The following is a 25,599-nucleotide window of genomic DNA, read 5'->3' as shown; positions in this document are numbered from 1 at the left end:
AAATAGTGTAAGAAGGTATTATGGTTAAGTAATGCATGGGGTTGATCCTTCATTCCTTATAAATGTAGGTAATTTCTATATTTACACAAGTATGGATGACTTTGCAGGCACTGCTTACTTGAGTAATGATTATTGCTTTGAACACAATGTCTGTACACTATTACTAGATCCCTAATCATGGAATGCTATTATTCAGCTATAAAATATTATTATGATTAAAATCACACACGTACTAGTTATAGTGTAGTGCAGTTTTGTTAAAGATTGATATGGTAGATTTCCATAAAAAAAGAATATAATGCGAGTAATAATTTATTTTAAACCATAAAAGTGTAAAAGTAGGTCAAGTTCTATGCCAAAAAAAATGTGTTGGAAACAGTTTTAATGATATGCGGGAATGCTGCAGAAGAATATATTTACTTCATAAGTCAGCATCAAAACATTAAGTGGGTTAGCTACATTAAATAGTGGGCATCCTGAAGTCAATCCAGTGATTGCTGTAACATTCGACACATATTCATCATGCATCCAAACCTCCTCAACTGCAAAATAGCTGAATGAGATTGTGAACATCTTTTAAATCAAATGTCACCTATCAACAGCTAATCTATGAAGACTGTCCATTTTTATGTTATGCTAAAGGAAAAAAAGTTTGTTATAATTTAAAAAGAAAAAAATCCCAGATCATCATCATCATCATCAAGTTGGAAAACAAAATGTAGTACTGATGTCAGTACTGAAGATAAAAAGAAAATATTACAACAATGGAACATGAACCTGTGCCAGTATTAGAACCTTTTTGGCTACAAAGAAAAAAATATAGGGTACCAAAATTGGTTTATCTGAAGAACCAATTTGTGTAAGAAAGGGTGGGCATGGGAAAACTAATGAAAACATAAATTATTCAGATAAGATCAACTTCCTTATTTGATTACAGAGGAATTTTAAATTAAATAACTTTTAAAGTTTATCTGATAATGTGTTATTTAAAGCTGGCATTCTGGAAAACAATATTTTGATTTCTGTACCACTTTATGAACTTAAACTTTATATGCTTTGGAGTTGCATTGATCAGGTATAATTTGACAAAAAGAACAAATTCATGATATTCAGCAATTAAGAGGAGTGAGCAATAAGAAGCAAGTTGTCTTACTATGCTCCTATTTTTAATTAAAATTTTCTGATCAAGAAAATAGTACAGTTGTACTCAATAGGCTTCTAATTTTCTGTGCTTGTTTACTAAATGATCTGTTGAATGCAAAATAGGGGTTTGATTAATTTTCTGACTTATTTCTTGTACAAAACTGATCTGAAGCATAATGTGCCTCTTCTTATTTGAAAGAGAAGCTCTCTTTCATATGTTTGTTGTAAAAAACAAGTATTCACATGAAAATTAAATACTGACTGCCTGGGGGGAAATGTTATTTGTTGTATAAATTGATATAAAGTCACTCACAAAAAGAACTTTTAACACAGATTTAAAAACCATCCCAAACTATGACATACTGGTACTCAAAAATGGCTTGAGGACTTAATAGCCCACACACGCAGTAAAAAAAAAAACAAAGGTACAAAACACAGGTATTTATTTGGTTATACCTTCATTAGTGCATGCTGCAGGAACCCAGACAGTCATAGTATAAACTCCCAAACCTCTCAGTTCAGTCTCAGTCTGGCGTTAGAACCCCCATACAAATGTTAAAAAGATGGGAAAAGGTGATTTTATTTACTGCACATCAAAATAAGACCATACCTGAGATGGCACCTTTAAGTTAGGCAATCAAATTTACTTCTAATTCTGTTCTGTTTAACTCTGGCTTATTAGGACACAGTCAGGGAAGACTTTGTGCCACGGTTGCTAGCCAAAAGGACATGGCTGAGGTTAGCTGACCTGCTTTCATAAAGGCCCAGTTGAGTTTCCTTAGGTTTAACAATCCCTCACTTAGTATCAGTCAATGTATATCCTGTCCCTGATCAAATAAGCACATCTAAAAGGTTCTGTTGTGATATCAGCTCTGACCTTTTTGAAAGGAGCTAAAACTTCCGCCTGTGTATTCACAACTTCCTTCTCAATCTCTGTTGGCCTGTAAACTCCCTGCCAAAACTCTCACTGAAACATTTCAGACCATTTTATAGTCACCTCTGAAAAAAGGTCCTAGGTCTTCTATAAATTTCTGATCAATCACCTTAAAGATTCCCAATTCTTTGCAACAAGATCTTTAGGGAATCAACCCTTGCACTTGCACAGAACAAACCCTTGCACTTCTAGTACAAGTCAGCTGTTCCGCTGAGGCTAGGACCCAAGCAGGAACCTCAAGAAGAAATGGGCAGCCTCCTGTAACTGGAATGAAGAATATTGTGCCTGATGATTCAAACTGCAGCTCTCATGAACTATTACCTTGCTCCCAGAAACTGAATTAACAATAAAATTAGTAAAGTCTCCTAGTGGACTTCAATCTGCACTTGAAGAGTGGAAGGCTCACGTCTATCGTATGAGCAACTGAATATCTGCAGTCAGTTAGATATATCTCTTAAGTCTTTACTGGTCTTATGAGCAGTCACATAATTCAGCAACAATCTGAGGTATTCATATTATGATCCTAGCTCCCTATGAATCATTGTGTTCCCCTCGAAGTAAAACTGGCTCTAATAAATTTTATCCAATCTTAAACTGACGTCAAGTTTCCTTTTTCACTGGCCCGTGGACATTTTAAGTGGACATCTTATTTACCTACCGAATATTACTCCATATACACCAACCCAGAGCTGCTTCCTCAACACTGCACAGCAGTAAGCTATGGGACAGATAACTGCTTCACTGTATATGCCATATTGTGCTGATACATCTACTTGCCAAGATGGTCTCCAATGTTTTATTTTCTAAAACTTAGCAATATTTTGGCAACATAAGGGGTTTTCAGAAATTATACCTTCATGGGAAGTTACTTGTTTAGTGTACCAAAAATAAAATTTAGCACAAAATACAGTAAGTAATACTTGATGTATGGATGTGCAATTCATTTGTGATGTAGCAGTATGTCTAATGGCATTAACAAACACTGAAAATATATTTAGCGATCATATAAAAATCACACCAGACATTAAAAAAAACAGACTTTCAGTGTGATCAAAATGTGCCTAAACCACCCCTAGAACCTTGTTGTAAGTTACAACACTTCCAAGAAAGATGGCCTTCTGGAGATTCCATCAAGTGTAACACTAATCAAAATTACAAAGATATTGACAGACAATCCATTGCAAAATACGAGTAGTTCAGACTTTCAGATCAGTGACTGAAATGCCTTTAACTGAACATGTATTAATAACTATTTAAAATTATGTTAGATGTATATTCTTCTGCTGATTTTATGGACTGGAAGTGCAGATGCTTTATTGCACACTGGAGGGTAAATAATTCTTAGCTTGTGTGGAGAAAGATCGTGACTAGTAGTTGAAATTATCTGAATACATGTGATAGCTTTCAAAGACCTGAAGACATTCAGATACAAGATTTTCATACTATAAACTATCCATTCTTTACAGATTAAATTTCTAATCAGTCAATTTAATTGGATACTCTTCTAGTTTTTTAAGCCTCAAAATTTTATAAAACCATCTCATGTCAGCCAAAAAGTCACGCTTAACAGTCAAAAAAACCTAAAAAATTAACTGATAGCTCTACCTTCTACGTGCCATTCAAATCACATACATTTCATGGCTTAATTCATTGCTATTTTGAAAAACTCTAACTGTGTGACTAAGATGGACAGAACTTGTGTATTCTAAAATTGAACACTCAGTACCAGCTAGATAAATTAGTATCTGTATCTCTGATTTGAACAGAATGTAACCTTTGGAACTCAAAATCCTTAAGAACTAATTTCTGAAGGGCTCATCCTTCTAGAAATAAACTTGATAACTAACAAAAAAGTATTAATTTTTTAGAAGGATTACGCAGAAGTCAATAAACTCATAAATAACCTTGAGTAAGGTTGCTAGTGTTTGTTTATTTATTATTGTGTCCCTAGAAGTCAATGTTTATGTTATCTTTTTTCCCATCTTCTCTGAGTCTATGAGAGTAAGCTCCCTTATTATTTCAACCATAAAATTGCCCAAGTCACAGAAATTAAACTAGCAGAGGAGTTATTCTGAAAAAAATCAGGCTTTAGGTATGAAGTCCATTTAGCAGCCTGATTATGTGTATTAAATTCAATTAAACAAATCCAGAACAATACAAAGCTTTTATTTGAAGAGCAAATCTGAAACTGAATCAGATCTCTTCTTTGAAAGTATTTCTGGTACCTTTCTACTAGTCAGATTTCATAAATGCAGCTTGCAAACCTAAGGGATATTTTACGGTATAGAATGTGGCTGGACTATTTTAGTATGGGTTATGAAAACCAAACAAACATGAAATGTTTGTGAAAACATTACTGTTACTGAAACAAAATTAGAGATCCATCATTGAAAATTTTTGCTGCCATCACTTGCATTTTAAATATTGGTTTATGCACACACTCTTTCTCTTTGTATTAAAGGCATACATAATGCACGGCCAGATTTACATTTCTGTAAATGAAAGTTAATTCTTACAAGTGGTTTGAATATTTATTCTATTTATATCTATGAAAAGGTGGTCAAAACATGTAATGTCCAATAAAAACTGCAGGGAACTAAACCAGCTCCAGGTTACCTGTCTTCTGCCACAGCCTCTGGACAGCTTTCGAGGAACTCCCATCCATACTAGATATTTATACAACCCAGCTGCTAATTACGTGTATGCTGTAAATGTCCATTAAATCTTCCCCTGCAAAATATTAAGAACATTTTACAGAAGGACATTCTCATTCTTGCCCTTATGGTCTCCACATCCCTTCTATCATAAAACATCCATCAAGATGTATTCACATCTTTCAACTCTGTATGAGTGCATCTGAGATATCAGTATGGATTTGCCTGCCAGAATATACAAGAAGATTTCTGTTTTTTCCCTCTTGCTTCTCTGCCAAAATCAAAGGAAACGAATCTCCAGGAACACGATAGAACTACTTTCATTTGAATTAGCTGAAATGTCTGCTTGGGGCAGAAGGAAGATGGAAAGAAAGAAAACACAACTTTTTAAGAATGAAATGCCAGTGCTGAAAAATGACTACAGTCCTCATTAAAACTGACACCAGAACAAATTTCCTTTGATATATAAAGTTTGTGTGTTATTAGAAGCATTTACATCTTTTTATTCTGAATCACTGTGAGATCCTCCATAGCTTTCTTTAATCAGAGTTATTAAAGCATAGCATAGAATACATTGATTTATAAGTACAAATAACAAGCTATATTTGCAAATGATATTTTTCTTTGGAAGCAGAGTACTGTCTTAAATATATGTATAATGATAAAATGATAATCATGCCACTGAAATTGCACAAAAAATTCTCTGAAAAATTCTCAGCACAGTGCTTATCTTTGTGGCTCTGTGTTAATGAGATACGCGCCAATAAATTCTTTTCACTTGTACAAGTAGACTTGAAACAATTACTGTGGTTTCTCAAAATTATGATACAATTTTTTTATAGTTCAGTTTTATAGTTCAGTTGACAATTCAGTCTTACTTTCTTTGGTTTTACATTTATCTCCTCTTATTCAGTTACTCATGCACTTTTCATGCAGCTGTTACTTGCAAACATGCCATCTTACACCATTTTGGGGGATGCTTTCCTACATCAACACTTTACAGTGTATATGATACAGAGAATCTCAAGAAATCCAGAGGGACACTGCATGTGCACCCCCATCAGAAAAAAGATGGCAAAATAGGTCCTGATCTAGTATTTGAGGAATATGTGACTGATCTAGAAAGACTGACCTCACTCCACCGAATTTTGAACCTGGATCATTTTGAAACTTCAGTACTAACTTCCATCTCAACATCTCTCTAGTTTGGTTCTATCTCCCTTTTCCAGACTTTGTCAGAAGAACTAAAGGGAACTTTCAAGTCAGAACTTTGTGGACAGAATTCTCACTCATTAGACTGTTTTTTGATATGTCTGCTTTTGTGATATGCCTGTAATTCTGTGTCCCCATTTCAGAATGTCAAAATTTACTTCCCTGTTCCCCATTGTCTTTAACTATATTTTTCAGGACTCTATAAATAAGGAAAACGCTTCCAAGTGAAGTACTCAAGCAATATGTTATATTCAAAAGCCTTTCTTCACCTGTTGGTGAAGATTCAGTAGGAAGGGTTACTTACAATGAGACACAAAGTATAGTGAATCCTCTGCTATATTTCTAAGTTAATATCCAAGATTTAAGCTCTTCAAGAATCTAGCAGAAAAGCAGAAAAGCTCCCTCTCTAGGCACTTTCAAGCACAATGATTCCAGTCTTTCACTTGACTTACCACAATATTCTTCAAGACAAACAAAATACTGACTTATCTAAGAGGGTAATATGGTCAGGAAAAAAAAAAAAAAACAATTTACTATGAATTGCTTATGTTCCAAGCAAAAAATACGTAAAAGTAGCAAATCAGTTTTCTTTTTGCAAGATAATTTCTCTCCTGTCAGCTCAATAAAACCTATATAAATGGTCAACATTAATATGTAAGATCAGTCCATTATCATTTACACCAGAAAGTTTCCTTGATATGATAGCAGATTTTGCTTTGTGACATGATCATTTTTCCCTTCACGAAAATCCCTCAAGATATGCATATATGACATCACAACATGATGAAAACTACATAGTTTGAGCTACTACATTTCAGATTTAATATAAAACCAAGAACAACTTCCTTTCCCAGTGAGGGGAAAAATAAAATCAACTCCTATTTCTGAACATGCTTCACAATGGACATAATGCATTTGTTGATATTTAATGAGAGTAAATCTTTAGCAACCAAAGAGGAGTGACTTTCAAACTGAGAATATAAATATTGTCTATGACAACAAGAATTCTGAACTATTCTCTATAAATATAAAGATGTTAGTGAAGACTGGGAGGGGCATTTCTATGAGACTTGACTTAATAATAGCAAGTTCTTAAATTAAGAATTCAGAGAATCTCTATAATCCAATGATTCTTCTCTCTGGTTGAAGCAGTAGTAGGTAACAGGCCAGAATTGGTCAGAAAAGACCAAATTTACTTCCTTATGACTGAAACCAACAACCATCTTCCTCTAAGGCTCTTTAAGGCCATGTTATCTGCTGCTGCATAGCCTTCCTAGAGGGTAGATTTAGATTTAAGGAAGAAAATTTTTATGAGGAGAATGGTGAGACATTGGAACAGGTTACCCAGACAAGCTGTGGATGTCCCTTCAGACAGGACTCTGAGCAATCTGATTAAGTGAAAGATGTCCCTACCCATGGCAGAGGGTTTGGATCAGGTAAGTTTTAAAGGTCCCTTCCAACCCAAACCATTCTATAGCCCATTGATTCTATGATGTATAAAGCAGATGATGTATAAAGCTACCATATCCTAATACATATATGCACATAATATTTTATTATATAAGTCAGAATTAAAACTTCTAATACAGCTAAATTTAGGGTCATTAACATCAACAATAAAGTGAACATATGCTTCTATTATATTATCATTTAATAATGAGAATTACAGCTGAATAGTCATTTGTAGCCTTTTACCTAAGTTCCAATATGTGTTTTTCTACGGTTGTCCCATTTCAACCAAGAATTTAATAAAACATTTATCATGATCAAAGATTTATTCAGGAATTATTTGATGTCTTCACAGGCTTACTTTAAAGCACTTGTTTAAAGGCTTAGTTGAATACAGATATCTACCCTTCCAGACCAAACCATTCTATAATCCCCCTAGAAAAGCTGGTGCAGTATGGGCTGCAGAACAGTGAAGTAAATTAAAAACTGGTTGAACAACCAGGTCCAGAAAGCTGCACAAAGTGTAGTTGGAGCAGTGTGCCCTTGGGGTTAGTACTGGGTCCAGTTGCATTCAATATCTTTGTTAAGGATCTGGATGATGTGCACACTCAGTAAGTTTGCCGAAGGCACAAAACTGTGGGGACTGGCTGATACGCCAGAGGGTCATGCTGTCATCCAGAGAGGTCTCAACAGGATGGAGAAAGGGTCTGACAGCAACCTGTCAGGCAATGGGCACACACTGAAACATGGGAGGTTCCTTCTGAACATCAGGGAAAATTTCTTCATTGTGAGACTGGCCGAACACTGGCACAGGTTACTCAAAGGTTGTGGAGTATCTCCTTGTAGAGGAGATAGAACCAGGGAGCTTGTGGAATATCTGGAGCCCTCTGGACATGGTCCTGGGCAGCCTGTTCTAGTTAGCTCTACTTTAGCAAGGCAAGATAACCTCCCTTACAATCTCCACGATTCTGTGATCCTCTAAATCAGTTAAAAAAAAAGAGAAAAATTATAAGCAAAAGGATACAAGGCTTAATTTATCTATGCACAACAAACATAAGGTTTATTCAAAAATAAAAGAAAAAGAAAAAAAAAATCAGGTTTGGCTGTTGGTTTTTGTGGTTTAGGGTTTTTTTAAGAAGCGAGAGAGTAGATGAGGAGCAAAAGGAGCCATACCAGAAGACTCCTACATACAGTGTTAGGAAAACAAACAAGACTGCATAGTCAGATCCCAGAGTGGCAACAAAATCATTTACATTCTAATAAAAACTTAGGAAGATGTTAAACAGAAGACAACAAGGCTAGACAGTTTCAAGGAGCAGGCCAAGCTGTATCTGAGGTCTCTGACTATTATTATTACTGATTTTCGATAGCCCTTGGAACACCAAGGTAATTGCATAGGACTGAAAGAAACTGTGGTATGCAAATACTGAAGGGAATGACCTGCACTATTACAAGCCACTCCCACTAACATTGCTGCTAAACTAATATTGCTGCTAGACAAAATAATAGAACCTTATTAATAAAAATTTAAATAAGGTAAATGCAATTACTGCAAATCAACATGGGTTTATAAAAAGTAGATCTTGTCAACTATCCTGATCTTCTGAAGGTGGGTTTTTTTTCTGAGAATACAAATTTGGATCACAAGAAATTTGCATATATTTGCATTTATGTCTTTTTCTGCATACATTGTAATAGTATGCATTTTGAATTCTGAAGACAGTTGACTGACAGTGTAAACTATTTTAACAATTATTCAGAATTAGTATAAATGTGACACTAAATATCTTAAAATGTAACCTTTACAAAAGAAATGAGTGGTTTCTAGTGAGAACTAGTAGAAGTCTGATTTTGAGCCCTTCATTACTTATCATTATCATATGAACTGCAGAAAAATATACAGTCTATGAAACTGAAGATGACTTGAAGTTTACACATGTCACAAGCCTGGGACATCTTGGTCAGGTGGTAAAAGGAAACATTAGGTATTTCAATGTGCCCATGTGTCAAGTCATAAACTTAGGGTAAGGAACATAGCTCCAGACTGAGACATTCAATGTCAGGAGGAAATGCATCAAAACCTTGACCGCTACTCAACAAAGGAGGACAAAATAAACTGTACCCCTCTGATAAATTAGACAGGGCATCTGATGACAACTGACATGAACAAGTCTGATGTACTCAGCAACATTTTTTCAAGTTTTCACTGCCGGTTGCATCTCCCCCATCCCTGAAGCCCCTGAATATCAAGGCAAGGATCGGGAGAATGAAGTCCCACCCATTGTAGGAGTAGATCAGATTCAAGACCATCTGAGGAATCTGGAAAAAACCCATGCAAAGTGACAAGATGCATCCCATGGTCCTGAGTGAACTGGCAGATACAGTTGCTAAGCTGCTCTCTATCACTTCTGAAAAGTCATGACAGTCAAGCAAAATTCCCAGTGTCTGGAAAAGGAGAAATATTGCTCCCATTATTAAAATATGTAAAAATTAATATCCTGAGACCTACCAACCAGTCAGCCTCACCTCTGTCTCTAGGAAGTCCATGAAACAGTTTCTCCTAGAAGCTATGTCAAAGAATGCAAATGAGAGGAAGGTTTATTAGAGAAAGCAAACATGGCTTCATGAAGGGCAAAAGGACTAATCTGCTGGCCTTCTACAAAGGACTGACTGCACTGGTGGATAAGGGAAGAGCTATTGCTGTACCCTACCTGGACTTCTATTAGGCCATTGACACAGTTCCACAAAACACCCTTGTCTCTAAATTGGAGAAATGGGTTTGATGCATTAACTGTTAGATGAAAAAGGATTGGCTGGATAGCCATGCCCAATCAATCAATGGCTCAAAGTCCAAATGAAGATCAGTAATGAGTGGTGTCTCTCAGGAGTATTGGGACAAGTACTGTTAAATATGTTCAGTAATGACACAGACAGTGGGGTTGAGTGAACCCTTAGCAAGTTTGCGGACGACACCAAGCTGAGTGGTGCAGTCGATGGCCTGAGGGATGGGACACCACCCAGAGAAAGTGGACAGGCTGGAGGAGTCGCCCCTTGTGAACCTCATGAAGTTCAACAAAGCCAAGTGTAAGGTTCTGCACCTGGGTTGGGGCAATCCCTGGTAGCAATACACACTGGGTGATGAATGAATTGAATGCAGAAAAGGGCTGGGGGATATAGGCAGATGAAAAATTACGTGTGAGCTGGCAATTTGCACCTTCAGCCCAGAAAGCCAGTAATATCCTGGGCTCCATAAAAAGAAGCATGCCCAGTAGGTCTAAGGAGGTGATTTTACCTCTCTACTCTCCTCTCCTGAGACCCTACATGGAGTACTTGTTCAGCTCTAGGGAACCCAGTAGATGAAAGACATTGACTTGTGGGAGCAGGTTGAGATGAGGGTCATGGAAATGGGCAGAAGGCTTCTCCCTTTCATAAAGAAAGTCTGAGAGAGGTCAAGTTGTTTATCCTAGAAAGGAGAAGGCTCCAGGCAGACTTCATAGCAGCTTTTCCATACTTAAAAGGGGACTACAAGAAAGATAAAGAATGACTTTTTACTAGGGCATGCACTGATAGTGTGGAAGGAACATTTTTAAAATAAAGAGGGTAGATTTAGATTACACGAAAGGAAGGAATTCTGGAACAGACTGCTCAGAGAAACTGTGGATGTCCCATCTCTGGAAGTGTTCAGGGCCAAGTTGGACAGAGCATTAAGGAACCTGTTCTAATGGAAAGTGTCCCTGCTTATAGAGGTGGGGTTGGACTAGATGATCTTTAAAGGTCCCTCCCAACCCAAAACATTCTGTGGTTTGTTGATTCAATGCTGTGTAAAGCAGATAAAAGTAGTGACACAATCTATTATATGACCATAGCTGAGTTTAGTGATCCTTTTTGGCCTCATAAGTTATGAAGATGTAGACTTGGGACCATAATTCACTCACAGCATTCCTTTGACACAATTTTTTTCCATATGTATAAAAGATATACTCTGCACTGACCTAAAGTCTAAAACTACATTTTATGAATAATAAAAAACAGAGTTAATAAAAGCATTCCTTGTAATGATATTCTAAGAATTGTTTTTGGAAAAATATAAATCTTAACTTAATTAATAATATCTGATTATCTGATTTAACAGGCCAGGATTATGGCACAGCAATTAAGCAGTGAAGGAATTTCAATTGAGTTATTACCTGTGTACCTAGCTTTCACAAATGGATGAATTAATCAGAAATCAATGAAGACAATCGCCCTTACTTTCAGGCTCAGCAAATTACTCGATAGGGTGATGAATCGATGAAAATCCAAGAGAACTAGTGGATTCAGTTTATTGCTGGAGGGAAGGGTGGAGAGAGGGCAGAGAAAGAGAGTAAGATGATTAATAAAAAGATAAAGTAGGTATGTGGATATGGCAAATAAATTAAGAGCAGAAGCAAATGGGTGTGTGGTCTGGTGGTGTCTGTTTTTTGGAAGAAGGTTGGAACTGTAATGGATACCTTCTCTTATCTACAGGGAATTCTGCTATCATTTCTAACAGTTTGGCTGTACTAGGGAAGAATCAGGTAGGACATTCATCATACAACTGACAGTATGCCCAGTAGCATAATTTTTTTGGATCTAAACCAAAGGAAAAAACATTAGAGAGTAAAGCTTGCTGAAGCTTGGGAGCATGTAGTCATAGAGAGCCTGCCCCGTACAGACTGTGCTTCTGACTCCATTTCTCACAGAAGCTCACTCCTTTCCTAATGCAATGTGAATACTGTGGACAGGGTAAGCTGCTCCCTCTGACTCCATTCCCCAGCAGAAAGAAAACAGGTTACTATTATTGTATGAGAGACAACTTCTGTTCAGCACGTTCCCTCCACCTTTTTTTTTCCTGTAGTCCAGGACAATGGAGGGATGCCATTAGTTTTAATTTTTGTGTTTTAAAATTATTTTCCTTATTTTCATTTTTCCTCATCTTTTTTGAGGTATTTGAATTTTTATCTCTATTCAGGGAAAAGAATATGTACAAACCCTTCCTATGTTTCACTGACAATCTGGGTAGAGTCTAGAGATCTTAGGAAGGCATCTGTATCTGAAACCTGGCTCAACAGGGTGTAAATTTAAGTTTTTTGTTTTCTTGTTTCTTGGTTTGGTTTTAAATATGACAAGCTTTTCCCCAACCATAGTATTGCTACTATTAACATAAATGTAACTGAGTAAAAGCACATCCTAATTTAACTGCGTTTCAAACAGTGTTTCAAGAACTTTACACTCAGAGCCAGTAGGCAAAGGATTCCCTTGTTCAAAAGATCCCAATTTGAGATTCCCTTGCCTGCTATGTCGTATCCCATTGCATTAGGCTCATTCATTTAAGCTTCCATTCATTATGGAAGTAATTCTGCCTTTTCTTCTTCGGCAAACCTTCCATCACAAACTTTCTGCTACCCCTTATGGAAATGGACCCTCGCAGTCTCCTCAGCTCATCTGCTGATCTTCTGTATTGCTATCCTCTAAATTCCAGGCTTTCACTGGGTTCATAATAAATACCAGTTTGAGTATACAAGATGACTGAGCAATCAATAAGAGACCTATTTATCAACATCTAGGTGACTAAAAAACCCCAGACAGTGGCACCTCTCTAGATTTGATGCGAAAAAATTCTCATAGACAGATAATTCCTACATTGTAAAAACAGAAAACAGAAATGTAGCATGCGTATTGCTGATTTCCCAGAGCTAAGAGTAGAAAATATTAAGTGATGTATCAGTTTTACAAAATAAAACAGAATGTTTATGTCCTACTTAGATAGTCATTAAATTACTATAAGAAAATGTTACTTTCCCTTTAAGCTGAGACAAAATATTCACAGACAAAGACTAAATGTTCATTCTAAAATATCACATTTGTTTGTAGGATGGAAAATCCTTTGGTTAAAACTGTTCAAATTCTCCCTAGCTATTAGAAATTATTCTTAGCTGCTTATTTTATTTACACATTTAAGGTTGTAACCCAACTTGAGCTTTTACCGATACAAATGCAAAACCTGGCAACAGAGTTTCTAGATATGCTGAAGTTGATTTTAGCCACTGATTTATGTAAAACACATTTTCTGGAGTGCATACACAGCTGAAAATAAAATATTTGATAAATATTTTAAAGGGTGATAAATATTAACATCAAATTATGAACCATAAGTGTAAACAAGTCTTTCAGTCCCCCAGTGAGCTTAGCAGGACCGCCTGCCTAAGTTAAACATCTGAAAGAACCATCTCTCCACCATGAGACTGTAAAGCCAAAAAATCTCTAGACTTTTTTAGGTAGAGGAAAGAGGTAAATGTGAATGTCAATATCCTTTTCTGCTCTGAATTATCAGTTGTTCAGGCTTAAAGACGAAATCAGAAAAGGCTGGCTACTACAACAGTGAATGAACATTGAGACAATTTCTTAGGCAGGAAAAGTCTCAGCTTTGTTAAGTTGCTTTTAAAATTGCAGAGCTGTTAAAACCAAGAGCCCAAGTTCTTCATAAATGTTAAACATCGGACTTGAAAATATTTTTATTGTATCTGTGATGTGTTCAAAGTTGGAACGGCAAACATCTCAAAGGAATTGATTACTGATTACTGTAATTTCTTATAGCATCAAATTTAGAGATTTAACATGTTCTGCAATTGGCCGGTGGTCTCGGATTATCTACCTATGCAATGCCAATGAAGCAGCTGAATAAATGAAATGCAATACAGATAAAATCAATGTTAGTTCAAAGGCTGAAGTCTGAAGAACCTTTTAATCATTTCTAGTATCTCATACCAATGGACTGAATCATGAACTTCTCACTGACAAAAAACTTAACCACACTGCTCCTAAAATCCATGGCACAACTTATATTTCCTTCAGTGGGAGAAGACTCAAGCTACCGGACTGCCCTCTTTGTCCCACAGGTCCTTCTGATCTTTTAAAGAAAGATTCCATCTTGATGTGGATTTTGGAAATAATGCAATAATTTTAAATTTCTTCTTTAATATTTTCAAGACTAAAAAAATTATGAAGTCACTCATTATTTTATTTGATGAAGAAGACTGATGTTGCTTCTCTAACGTTTTCTAACTGAAGTGATTGAAACAATTTGCGAGTCCATATACTTTCGTAAGACCAAGTATGACAGGTACTTAGGAAGAAGACATTGGTAGGGGCAAACCTCAAGATTTAACTAGTTATCTTATGTTTGACCTATGAGCCAAATCACTCAAAGCTAGATCTTCTGCATATGTAGAAAAAGAAAACTCCCATAGTTTGTGCATAGTTTGTTATTGTCCAAAACATTAAAAGTATTACAGTCTTAAAAAGTCTAAAATATTGCAATAAATACTAAACATTGAACATGAGATCTCATGCTTTGTAATATTTAGAGATCCAAGCTGAAATTCCCAAGGAACATCTACAGGAAAATCTACTGTCTGCCATAGGTACACAGTAATGTTACTTATTCAAGAAGATGTACAGTTTTAATGTCTGACTAATACATTATATATAAAGAATTTCCTGTCACAGCTGCATCAACTGAAATAGGCTTTCAAATGTGTTAAAAATGCCTGAGGAAAAAAAAGAGAGAAAATAAAAAAATACTTATCTCCTTGCAAGAGAAGCAGCCAATGTTCAGAAACAAGTTTTCAATTCATAGCCTTTAACTTCACTTTCAAACTTTCTTGCAGACCGAACCACTTACTGAAGCACTCTTTGTGTTTTACACCATATTATTGCAAGAGGTAAAAGAGAATGCATATTTTTGCTTTTATATATCTTAATGGTTTACTATACCTGCCCCCCCATTTGATTTCTGCATCAATTCTTGTAAAATGGGTTCAAACTTCAGCAGTTGTATGGGACCTACTGCAAAAGTATGAAAAGTATCAGAACTAGAAGTTTTGATAGTTCTGTACTGATCACGTTTGCATTGCACAAAAATGTACACAACTAAAAAAAAAAACAAAAACAAACAAAACCAAACCAACCAACCATAAAAAAACCCCAAACAAAACAAAAACAAAATCAAAAACCTAGCTGTGAAAAATAATTACTTTTTAAGTGAATTGCTTTCACACAGAAGCAGATGATCCTATAATGAATATTTTTAACATTCTCATAAAGTAACAAGTTTGCTGCTTTGTGTGTTTTCAGTTTTTTTGCACAAATACAAATGAAAGTTAGTCTACCCATATTCATATTCTTATCATTCCATCTTAGTCATGTAAAAGACTATAAAGAACTAAATCTGTATTTTCCATGTTACTTTTTATCTTGTGATGACCTCTCCTGGTTGAGCTGTTCATTAGCCTTGACTCCAAAAGTTGAGTGTTTTCATCCCTCTATGCTTATTACAAAAAAATTGCAGGAATATGAAGAATTTATTGCCAAGGTATGAAAACATGACCACAAATAGAATTTACAGTAAGATCTGAGCATTAGTGTGTGTGATACTGTATCACAGTGTATGTTTATTGTACTACAAGATGGGCTTTCAACACCTACTTCATCTTGAGATAGAACTGAATGAGATTAAAAGCTTTCAACACGATCACTTCTGAATCAGTATTGCTGAGACACCATTCTAATGACAGAGATAGACTTACTTGCTTTGCAAAGTAAACAAACAGTTGAGATGCAGTATATTCACATAAATGACATCCAATTCTATTCTTTCTGAAAACTGTATTTTTTCTACACCAGCACTAGCAGACTATAGGAAAATACTGAATAGCAAGATCATATATAAGGATTTGTAATTCACTGTACAACATAACTCTTGCATATTTCCTAAAAATACTGTAAAGAATAATCTTGCTGTTCTTAATTATTTCAAAGTCAAAACATAAAGTAACAATGGAGGATAAAATGAAATTCTGGTTGGAAATAAGTTTTACATCAAAGTTGCATTTCGCACAGGTTTTAATTCTGTCAGAAGTATTCCCAATATGATGTTCAAAATCAACTGATAAGGAATTTAAAAAAAAAAAAAAAGAGAGATAAAAAGCTAAGTGCAGTATCTTGGCAACAGAAAACAAAACTCTCCAATGCCATTCACAATCAGTTGCATTCAAAGTTACAAACAACCCCAGAAAATATAGCACATTCACAAAATACATCACAATGATGAGTTTGTATAGCAAAGCATGCAACAGAATAATCAGTGAAGTGGTGCACCAAACTACTGTGACACAGCACTTGAGTTCCCACTGTAGTACCCCTTCCCAAGCACCAGTAAGCCTTTACAAGAATTTTCAGCATGTACTGCAATGTGAACAATCCTTTTGTAATTTTAAGGCTGACGTGTACTTCTAGCTATATTTCTGTTTCCAGTAAACAAATCTAGCTCCATTTCACTTTCAGAAGTGAGTCAGAAATGAAATGCTACTTAATACATAAGGAGCATAGTGTATAAGCTCTTGGGAGGTGAATTAATATACGGAAATCTTTGAATATCTGTCAAGATGGGAATGTATATGAGTAAATTGTAATTAAGTTTGTATTAATATCACTGTAATCGGAAATTCCAGGAATAAGGGATATATACAACCATTAACTTCTCAACTAACTAATTTCAAAAGTTAAAGATTTATTTGTTGGGTAATCAGATAACCCATTGTATGTCATTTTCAACTTAAACTACAGCCATTACTTACTGAATGACAAAAACAAACAAAAAAGCTCAGAAACCCTATTAATAGCAGGGAACTTGGTTTTCCAAGAACAAATTTCTGGCAATCTAAATCATAAATCTTTGTCCCCAGACATTCCTATTATGCAGAGCCTGAGACATGACCACGAAGAAATAATATTCTTAAGAAAAATTAGATAGCTGATCAAAACTAAGCAGTAAACCTCAGGATCAATATTTCTCCTACATCAAAGGTAAGAAAATAATTGAACATCCTATAGCCTCTGAGACCTACATGCAATGTAGACATTGCTCTGCATTTTCTGTTGACACACAAACAAATACAGTGCAAGCAAATCCTGGAACAATAACATTGTTTTATTTTTCAATAGATATCAGATCATAACAGATAGAAACCCACTGAGAAAGTATAGCAGTGCTCCAGTTCCCTAATCATTGCATTGTTCAGTCCTGCCCACAAGGAAACAAACAAACAAATAAATAAATAAATAAAGTGATCTACACAGATCTCTATGCAGTATATACATTACATTCTATGACAATTCCCTGCTTGGTCAGTAGAATTAATGTCCATTCACATATACACAATCCCAACACATCTATCTGTAACATCTCAGGACACTTCTTTCCTCTATGAGCAGCCGAGTGAGCCAGCAGAAGCGTCTATTTCTGACTTCTCTATAAAAATACACTGTTTCATTTCAGTGTGCATGTCAAAAACACTTTGGAAATGGCAAATGTTTTACATGGTCTAAAGAGAAACAACTAAACACTTAACACTGACATCTACCTGCAAATGTTTTGCTCGGAACTACAGCTCAATGCACTGTTAAAGATTTGATCTAATACCCATTGAAATCAATGAATATGCTGTCATTTTTACATTGATAGAAGAATTGGATCCTGTATAGGGTTTTGCAATTCTCTGGTCTGAAAGTTCAGCATTTCAGCAGATGCTTGATCATTTCTCTACTATTACTGCCTCCCTAGGAGGCAGCTGGTCTTCTCTAAAATACATTTGCTCATTTTATTATGGGCAGCCAAACTTCACTCTCAAGAAAAGCTGTCCTGTCTCAGTTCCCTCTCATCAACTCACAAACATTCTTTCCTCTTCAAATGAGACAGAATTTTCTCTTGCTGCTCCTCGATAAAACACTAGTTATGGAAACTGCTCACATCTTCTCTTTTATCTCCCAAAACTGTGGAAGGGAAGTACTTCCAAATGCAAATTGCATACCTTCTGAGAAAGGTGGGAAAAAACAAACCAAACCATAAGCCAAACAAAAACTGCCCCCAAACTTTGAACAGCTGCTGATTCCTTTCCCCCTCTGACTCCACTGCAGAACCAAGACTATATCACAGAGCAAGTCTTTCAACTTTCCACACCAGCTACCAGTGAAATCATCTACACCAAGGAAGATCTGATGGGGAGCACTGCAAACAGCATCAAACCTCAGTGCACACAGAAGAGAATACAAAGAAAAATCAAACACGATATTCATCAGCAAAGAAAAAAATCAACCTCGGAGTTGTGGGAATTTCCCTCCAGTTTATTGCAGAAGTGAAATTGTGCATGTTTCTTAGCAAAGGTTACTTACGAGATGCAGGCAGAGCAGTCCTGGCTCTGCAGCTAATGCTGCTGAAAATCCAGAGGAAGAAAGCTGCCCTGCAGCCAGCTCGGGTAACCACAACCATCCTTCACTTCCTGGCTCCCTGTACTCCAAATGCCAGCCGCAGAAGACCTGCTTTTCTCCACTTTGGCCCTTTCTCTCTCTCTCCTTCTCCTTCTCGGAGGAGGTGGCGAGAAGGTAAAGGGGGCAGGGCTTTACCTTGGGGTAGAAGCCAAACCCCCTCTTCACCTGCTATCTTTGGGTTTGCAGCAGCACGATCAGTCCCGGTACTTTTCTTTCCCTTATTTCTCTGTGTTTGTGTCTGTCCCTCCTTCTCAGAGGAAGGAGGGAAAAAAGAAGAAGCAGAAAAAAGCCACGAAGTATGAAATAAGGAGGATTGTAGAAGAGAAAAATTAAGAAAAAAAAAAAAAAAACAACCAAAAGCAATCCCCCAAAAGACGTGCGGGGTGGGAGGGGAAAGGGAGATGGAGATGAAAGGAAGGAAGAAAGGCAAAAATAGCAGTTGGTGCCGCTAATGCTGCTGTTGATGCTATCACTGCAGCTGAGCCCTTCTTCCTGTACAGAGCAGCGCTGCTGAGAGAAGCTTGCAATAACCTCCCAGCTCAGATATATATACACAGTGTACACGCACACATAGCCGGGGAGCCAAACACACACTCACACAGGAGCAGGCAGAGGGAGGGAGGGACAGAGAGACACTCCCGCAGCACAGAAGCAAGCTCAGAGCCTCTCTCCTCATGTATTCATCATCTTCCAGCAGGAGGAACCTGCCTGCCACCAGCAGCAGCAACAACCTCCCTCCTCCTCCTCCAAATAAAAAAAAAAAAAAAAAAAAAAAAAGGCAGAAGAAGGGAAAATCCTCTCCCCAGCGCTCCCCTCCCCTTCCCCCTGCTTCCTCCAGCTCCTCCCTCTTCCTCTGCGCCCCTTGGGCCTCCAGGACCACAGTCGTCCTCCCTTGCCTGCTTCAGAGGCAAAGCTGGGGGACGGCGGCGGGGATAGGGGACGGGGTCGGGGCGGAGCGGGGCCGGGGCCAGGGCCGTGGCCAGTGCGGGGATGGGGATCGGGGCCGGAGCGGAGCCAGGGGCAGCGGGGCCGGTGCCGGTGTCACTGGATGCGGAGGCGCGGCGCCCCTGCGCGCCCCCGCGGCAGCTCCTGCCTCCCTCCGCACCATTCCCCCGCACACCGCCGGGGTAAGCGGCTCCCCGAGCTCCGGCCTGCCGGGATCCGAGCCAGGCAGCCAGCAGGCAAGTCCTCCGAGCGGTCCTAGTTCTGGGTTGGGGGGGTGAGCACCATCCCGCCCGCAGAGAGCTGGGGCTGCAGGAGCCGCTAATGCAGATGTTGCCATTCGGTAATTAATTCTCACTCCGAGAGCAAGCCAGGAAGCAAGCTGCATTAAAGTATCACTACGGTTTTCACGTACAAGAGATGACTGAGACAACCTGGCCATATCCCAGCCTTATGGTTTAGGGATTTCAAGAGTCTGACTGGTCTTTCTCATCCCTCTTCATCCCTCTTGCCATTGCCCTTAAACAGCTGAACCAAAAGTTATTGCTCACCAGATGCGGTAGAATAATGAGGGTAGGGAGTTATTCATGGATTATTTATTCTACAATCAATGAGGCAAAGAAAAATGAAAACAATTATTTCTCAGGTGTTATATAGAGAAGGCTGAGAAATGGAGAGGTATAATTTCTTTAGAGGAGCCCCAAAGCAGGGATAAATTATTTTCAGTGACTAATACACATGCTGTTAACAAGTACCTGCTGTTATTTAGCGACTGTGATGAAGTGGTTAAGACTGTGTGTAAGATGAGATTTTCAGAAAGGCCTTGGGATATTAAGATCCTCAATCCTATTGCCTTTCAGAGAGAGTACAGTGCCTATCTTTTAGGTCACTTTGAAAGCTCATCCATACGTAATATGTGATATCCCGGGAGAGCTGTGGCCTAGAGGTTTGAGCACAGCACGGGATAAAGCTTAAATGCCAGTCCTGGGAAAAGTGTTTCTGTAATCTTGTCCAACTGCCATAATTTTTCCTCCTTGAGCCTTTCCCTCCCTTGTTTTGTCCATATCGAGTATTAATACATTCATATTTTAAATGCTTTCATAGAAATATTGCAAATGTGTCTGTAGCAAATATGAAATGAAAAAGTGCACTATTATTGTGGTTTTACTATACTTATCTCTGTTGTTGAAAGAATAAATATTCCCACAGAGACTCTGTTACCTCTTCTCTGCATCATCCTGAGGCCTCTGCCATGCCCTCCCCATTCCTTATAACCCACAGATACTGGACTTACAGTCCAGTAATCATATGTGAGTGTCCATGTGTGAGTTTTCTGGGAATTAAGTAAGAATCAAATAATAATTAGTGTCATTAAACTGGTTCAAAATTGCCTCTTTCCATAACTTCTTTCTTGTTCACATCTTCTGTTCTCCTCATGCTCTATATCCCACAATTTTTCAAGTTTATAAACCTACATTTTCTGTTCTTTAGCTATAGTTGAAGTGATAGAGCGGATATAGTATCACAAACTGACTGCATATATTCATGGAAAAAATCCTACCACTTTCATTCTGAGCTCTTGAAACCCTTTCAGTATTCATTGGTCTTTCTTATTCACCTGAATAACTAATAAGCAGCTTCTCTGAGTTAGTATTTAAAGGCTCAGCAGACCATTTTTCTAACATAAAATTTCTGCTTCTTAAAGCCCTTCCAACAAGCACAACAACAACAACAACAAAACTTGGCCATCACCATTTATACTTTTATGCATAGATACTTGTGCATCGCTCAGGTCATGAAGTCCTCCACAGGACAAAAATTTGAGTTGTTCAGACTTCACACTTCTTTAGCATATGCTGATTGGGGTTTTCAAAAACGTACTCAAATTGATCACAAGTAGGTACATATTTAAAAAACGGCTATAAAGTATAAGACAGGTAATTCAAAACAGGAAGATTCAGCAGGTTGATTGATGAATATCTCAATAATGGTGATAGTAGAAAGTTTCCTTGTGGTTTGAGGCAGAAGAAATGGCACAGATTATTGCATTTTTCCCCACCTCGGAATAGGATCAGGCCTTAAAACCTGCATAAAATATTTAAACTATGTAGCAACAGAAATGAGTTGTGCAAGGGTAATGCAATTATTTTTAATATAACCACAACTGAGGCCTGCAAAATCATTAACTTTGACTGATTCTGTCACACAAAAATCATTACAAAGATCTTCAGGCATTCTTTGGTCCTATAAAACAAGCTAACCATCTTATATACTCTTCTTTAGTTTTTTTCTTTTTCCTGGAGGGTGTTGTGAAATATTACTTTACATGATTCAACAAATCCAAGTTGAATATATTAACCTTTGCAATGAAAGCATGGTCAAATTGTCTTAGGCCACAATATAAAGTTATTAGATACTTCTACTCTTTCTCCTAACCTTTCCTTTCCAGAGTGTAAATGTGAGGATGTTTCTAAGCAAGCTGTGAGACAGTCCTGCAGTCTCAGCAGGGCAACTACAAGCTTTAGCACCCCTATACTGCAACTGTCAAGTGTCTGCAACTTAGATCAACAGGGACCTGTACTCATCAAGTCCAACCAATAACCCAGTACTGCCAAGTCCACTACTAAACCATGTCCCCAAGTGCCCCATCTACACATATTTTAAATACTTACCAGGACGGTGACTCAACCACTTCCTCACTTCCCTGAGCAGCCTGTTACAATATTTGGCAACCGTTTCTGTGGAGAAATTTTTCCTAATATTTGATTTAAACCTCCCCGTTGCAATTCGAGGCTATTTCCTCTTGAACTATTGGTTTTATACTTGGGAGAAGAGATTGGCACCCACCTGGCTACAACCTCCTTTCAAGATATTTTAGAGAGTGATAAGGTCTCCCTGAGCCTCCTTTTCTTCAGTCTAAACAACCTCCCTCAGCTGCTTCTCATATGACTTACTCTTGAGACCCTTCACCAGCTCCATTGCCCTTCTCTGGAAATCCTCCAGCACCTCTATGTCTCTTTCAGTGAGGCACCCAAAACTGAACAAAGGATTCAAGGTGCAGCCTCACCAGTCTGAGTACAGGGGAATGATCAACACTCCCAGACCCTTGGAAACTGTGGAGACACCTCAGTCTACTGGTGAAACCTCCCTGGCAATTAGTAAGACACTAAAGTGTTAAAAGACTCCAGTTATTACAGTTGTACACAAATTTTATTGAGCTTAATGGAAATTGTACATGCATATTGATGAATGAATAGATCATTCTGAATTTACTAGAGCTGTCAAGCAATGTCTGCTAAATGGAATTTGTCCTGGACAGAGCTATATTTACAGTATGTGAATGTAAAGGAGGAAACCAATGTCAGAAAGCTAGAAAGGATAATGAAGACTTTCAAACACTGATGGGTCCAAATGGCACCCAATAAAGTGATCGAATGGGACCACAGAGGAAAATGAGCCAAGCTGAAAAAGAACGTGAAACTTCTGAAACTTCTTTATGCTAACAAACTACCATTTTAACATTGTGTTTCCCTTCTATATTCTGGTTGTCCCTTACATAGCAGAATTTCTGTCAAGGTTTCTAGAATGTTAAATATGAGGACTTCACTCAGGAAAGACAAATGCAATGTATTTCAAATTATAACCAAACAAAACTTTATGTACACAGAATGAAATGCCAGATAATGGACAGCTCTGTGACTGAAGGAAGTCTTGGGTTTATTAAGAACAACACAGGGTTTTCTACTGGGATGGTTAATATTCATGGATCTTTCTCTGAGGGAGAAAGAGGACACATGAAAATTGCGACCATCTCTGATGTGAGCTCATCTGTCTATGAGAAGCTGTAAAGGCCTGAAGAAAATGTTTATTTTCTAGAAAAGCAAGGAAATTTTTTCCTAATTTTCTTAATGCAGCTAAAAAGGAAGATGAGAGTGCATTGGCAGAAAAGAGACATTATCTTCTTCTTGCTTATGCAGGTAAAAATATAGCATTATAGTTTGAAGTGAATGCATTTTGACTTGACCATCAGTTTGTTATTGTAGTTGTATTAAAACAAACAAGCAGATAAAAAAATGGAAATGTATTTGTAGACATCAAACAAATTAAAGATGTTCATAAATTTTCAGCTTCGTACCCCTTTATCTTTTGTAGTCTGAATGTGTTCAAGACAGCATCTACCTTTAGAAATTTCTTTTGTGATACCTAGGTCTCAATCTACACTGCATAATGAAAAATTTTGACAATGAAAACATTATGAGGAGAGGCTGAGGCCATTTGGTTTCTTCAGCCTAGAGAAGAGGAGACTGAGGGGAGACCTCATTGCATTCTTCAACTTCCTCGTGAGGGGAAGTGGAGGGGCAGGTACTGATCTCTTCACTCTTGTGACCGGTGAAAGGACTCGAGAAAACAGCATGAAATTGTGTCAGGGGAGATTTAGACTGAATATCAGGAAAAGGTTCTTCACCCAGAGGGTGGTTGGGCACTGGAACAGGCTCCTCAGGGAGGTGGCCACAGCACCAAGCCTGACAGAGTTCAAGAAGCATTTGGACAATGCTCTCAGGCACATGGCGTGATTCTTGGGGTGTGTTGCATGGGGCCAAGAGTTGGACTTGATGATCCTGATAGGTCACTTTTAACTCGGCGTATTCTGTGGTTCTGTGATTCTAAATAGAAAATCATGCCATATGTCTCAAACATATACTAGACTTTAATCTGCATTTCATAGATGTGCAAATAGAACTGAATTTGATTCTTATTCTGCATCATGACTAGAACAACCAAACAGAAATGGTGGTTACCTGTCAAAAATGCAACTGTTCTACACTAATCACCAGTCTTATTTGAGCTCATTTCCAGATTAATGCTCCTTGAAGAAATTAAATAATCTGTTTATTTACAAATATAATTTAATTACTGCTCATCCACTTGAACAGTCCAAAATAATTGTCTCCTCCTAGACACAGTATTCTTCCACACATTTATCTCTTGCTTTTTCTTCTTAGTTTGCGTTCAAACCCTACCTTAAACATATTTCCTTCCTCCTCTCACTTAAGCACTGTCTGTTAATTTATTTGGATGCTTTTTCTATTGCAAAATAATTTTGCATTCCTACTATCCCTAAAGTCTATTAGTGAAAAAATGAAATAACATTTGAGAATCACTGAGACAAATTATTTTAATATGTTACCTACTTTACTATTCGTTTCTTCCAGCTGGAAATATTATATCCATGAACATAACTATTTTGTGAAATTACTGGTTTAGGGAGCTATATGGAGCAACCTGTGGCTGCTGCTAATGCAACCAGCCCAACTGGTAGCTGGATCATGTATGTCATGTGCATAAAACATGACAGGATGAGATTTAAATGTACTTTTAAAATATTGCACTGAAGTAATCTTTTTCTTAATTCAGTATAGACCATATCATAGGCAATCCATGGATAAATAGGAGAAGGTCTATATTGAAAAAAATGCAAAGTGAATTATAGTAATATTATCAAAAGCTACTGCAATTATGTTGGAATTTCTAGTCACCTTTAAAGGAGAAATCAAAATCAATCTGGAACATTTCCATCTGCTATTTGTGGGGTGGAAAAAAGGCATCCTTTCACTAATACACAACCTGAAAGGTAAGTACTAGAGAAAAGACTGTCAGCTCTTCTTATGCGATCATTTATGCTTGGATGAAGAGACCTCATGTGACTTGAAGGCTTTTCTATGACAAGTACATAGCAACACTTTGGCGAATACAGTAAATACTTCCATGGAAAAACAATATTAGTGAAGAATTGATGTATATTCAGCCATATTTTAATGCAAATTAACAGCTGAAAACATGGGAAAGAGCCAATGTAATCTAACACAATTTCTTTTTTTAAACTGACAGTGATCTACAGCTCTCATCTTGGGAACTTCT

At 37.4% G+C, this 25,599-nt stretch overlaps 1 protein-coding gene across 2 annotated transcripts in view; it reads right to left on the bottom strand.

Annotated features, from left to right (window-relative positions):
- CNTNAP2 (contactin associated protein 2) overlaps window positions 1-25,599 on the bottom strand; it is a 1,217,517-nt gene that overhangs the window by 996,542 nt on the left and 195,376 nt on the right. The window contains exon 2 of one of the 2 annotated variants that reach the window (XM_051768491.1): window positions 18,643-19,223. In XM_051768491.1, the coding sequence (XP_051624451.1) occupies window positions 18,643-18,739 (97 nt within the window). In that variant the 5' untranslated portion in view covers window positions 18,740-19,223. Of the gene's footprint in view, window positions 1-18,642; window positions 19,819-25,599 lie in introns of those variants that run through there. The other variant, XM_051768490.1, reaches the window with a different exon arrangement.

This window comes from Manacus candei, unplaced genomic scaffold (assembly GCF_025592945.1).
Source record: "Manacus candei isolate 608988 ecotype Guabito, Panama unplaced genomic scaffold, ASM2559294v1 h1tg000095l, whole genome shotgun sequence".
NCBI lineage: Eukaryota > Metazoa > Chordata > Aves > Passeriformes > Pipridae > Manacus > Manacus candei.
This window is presented reverse-complemented; position numbering and strand designations above follow the sequence as displayed.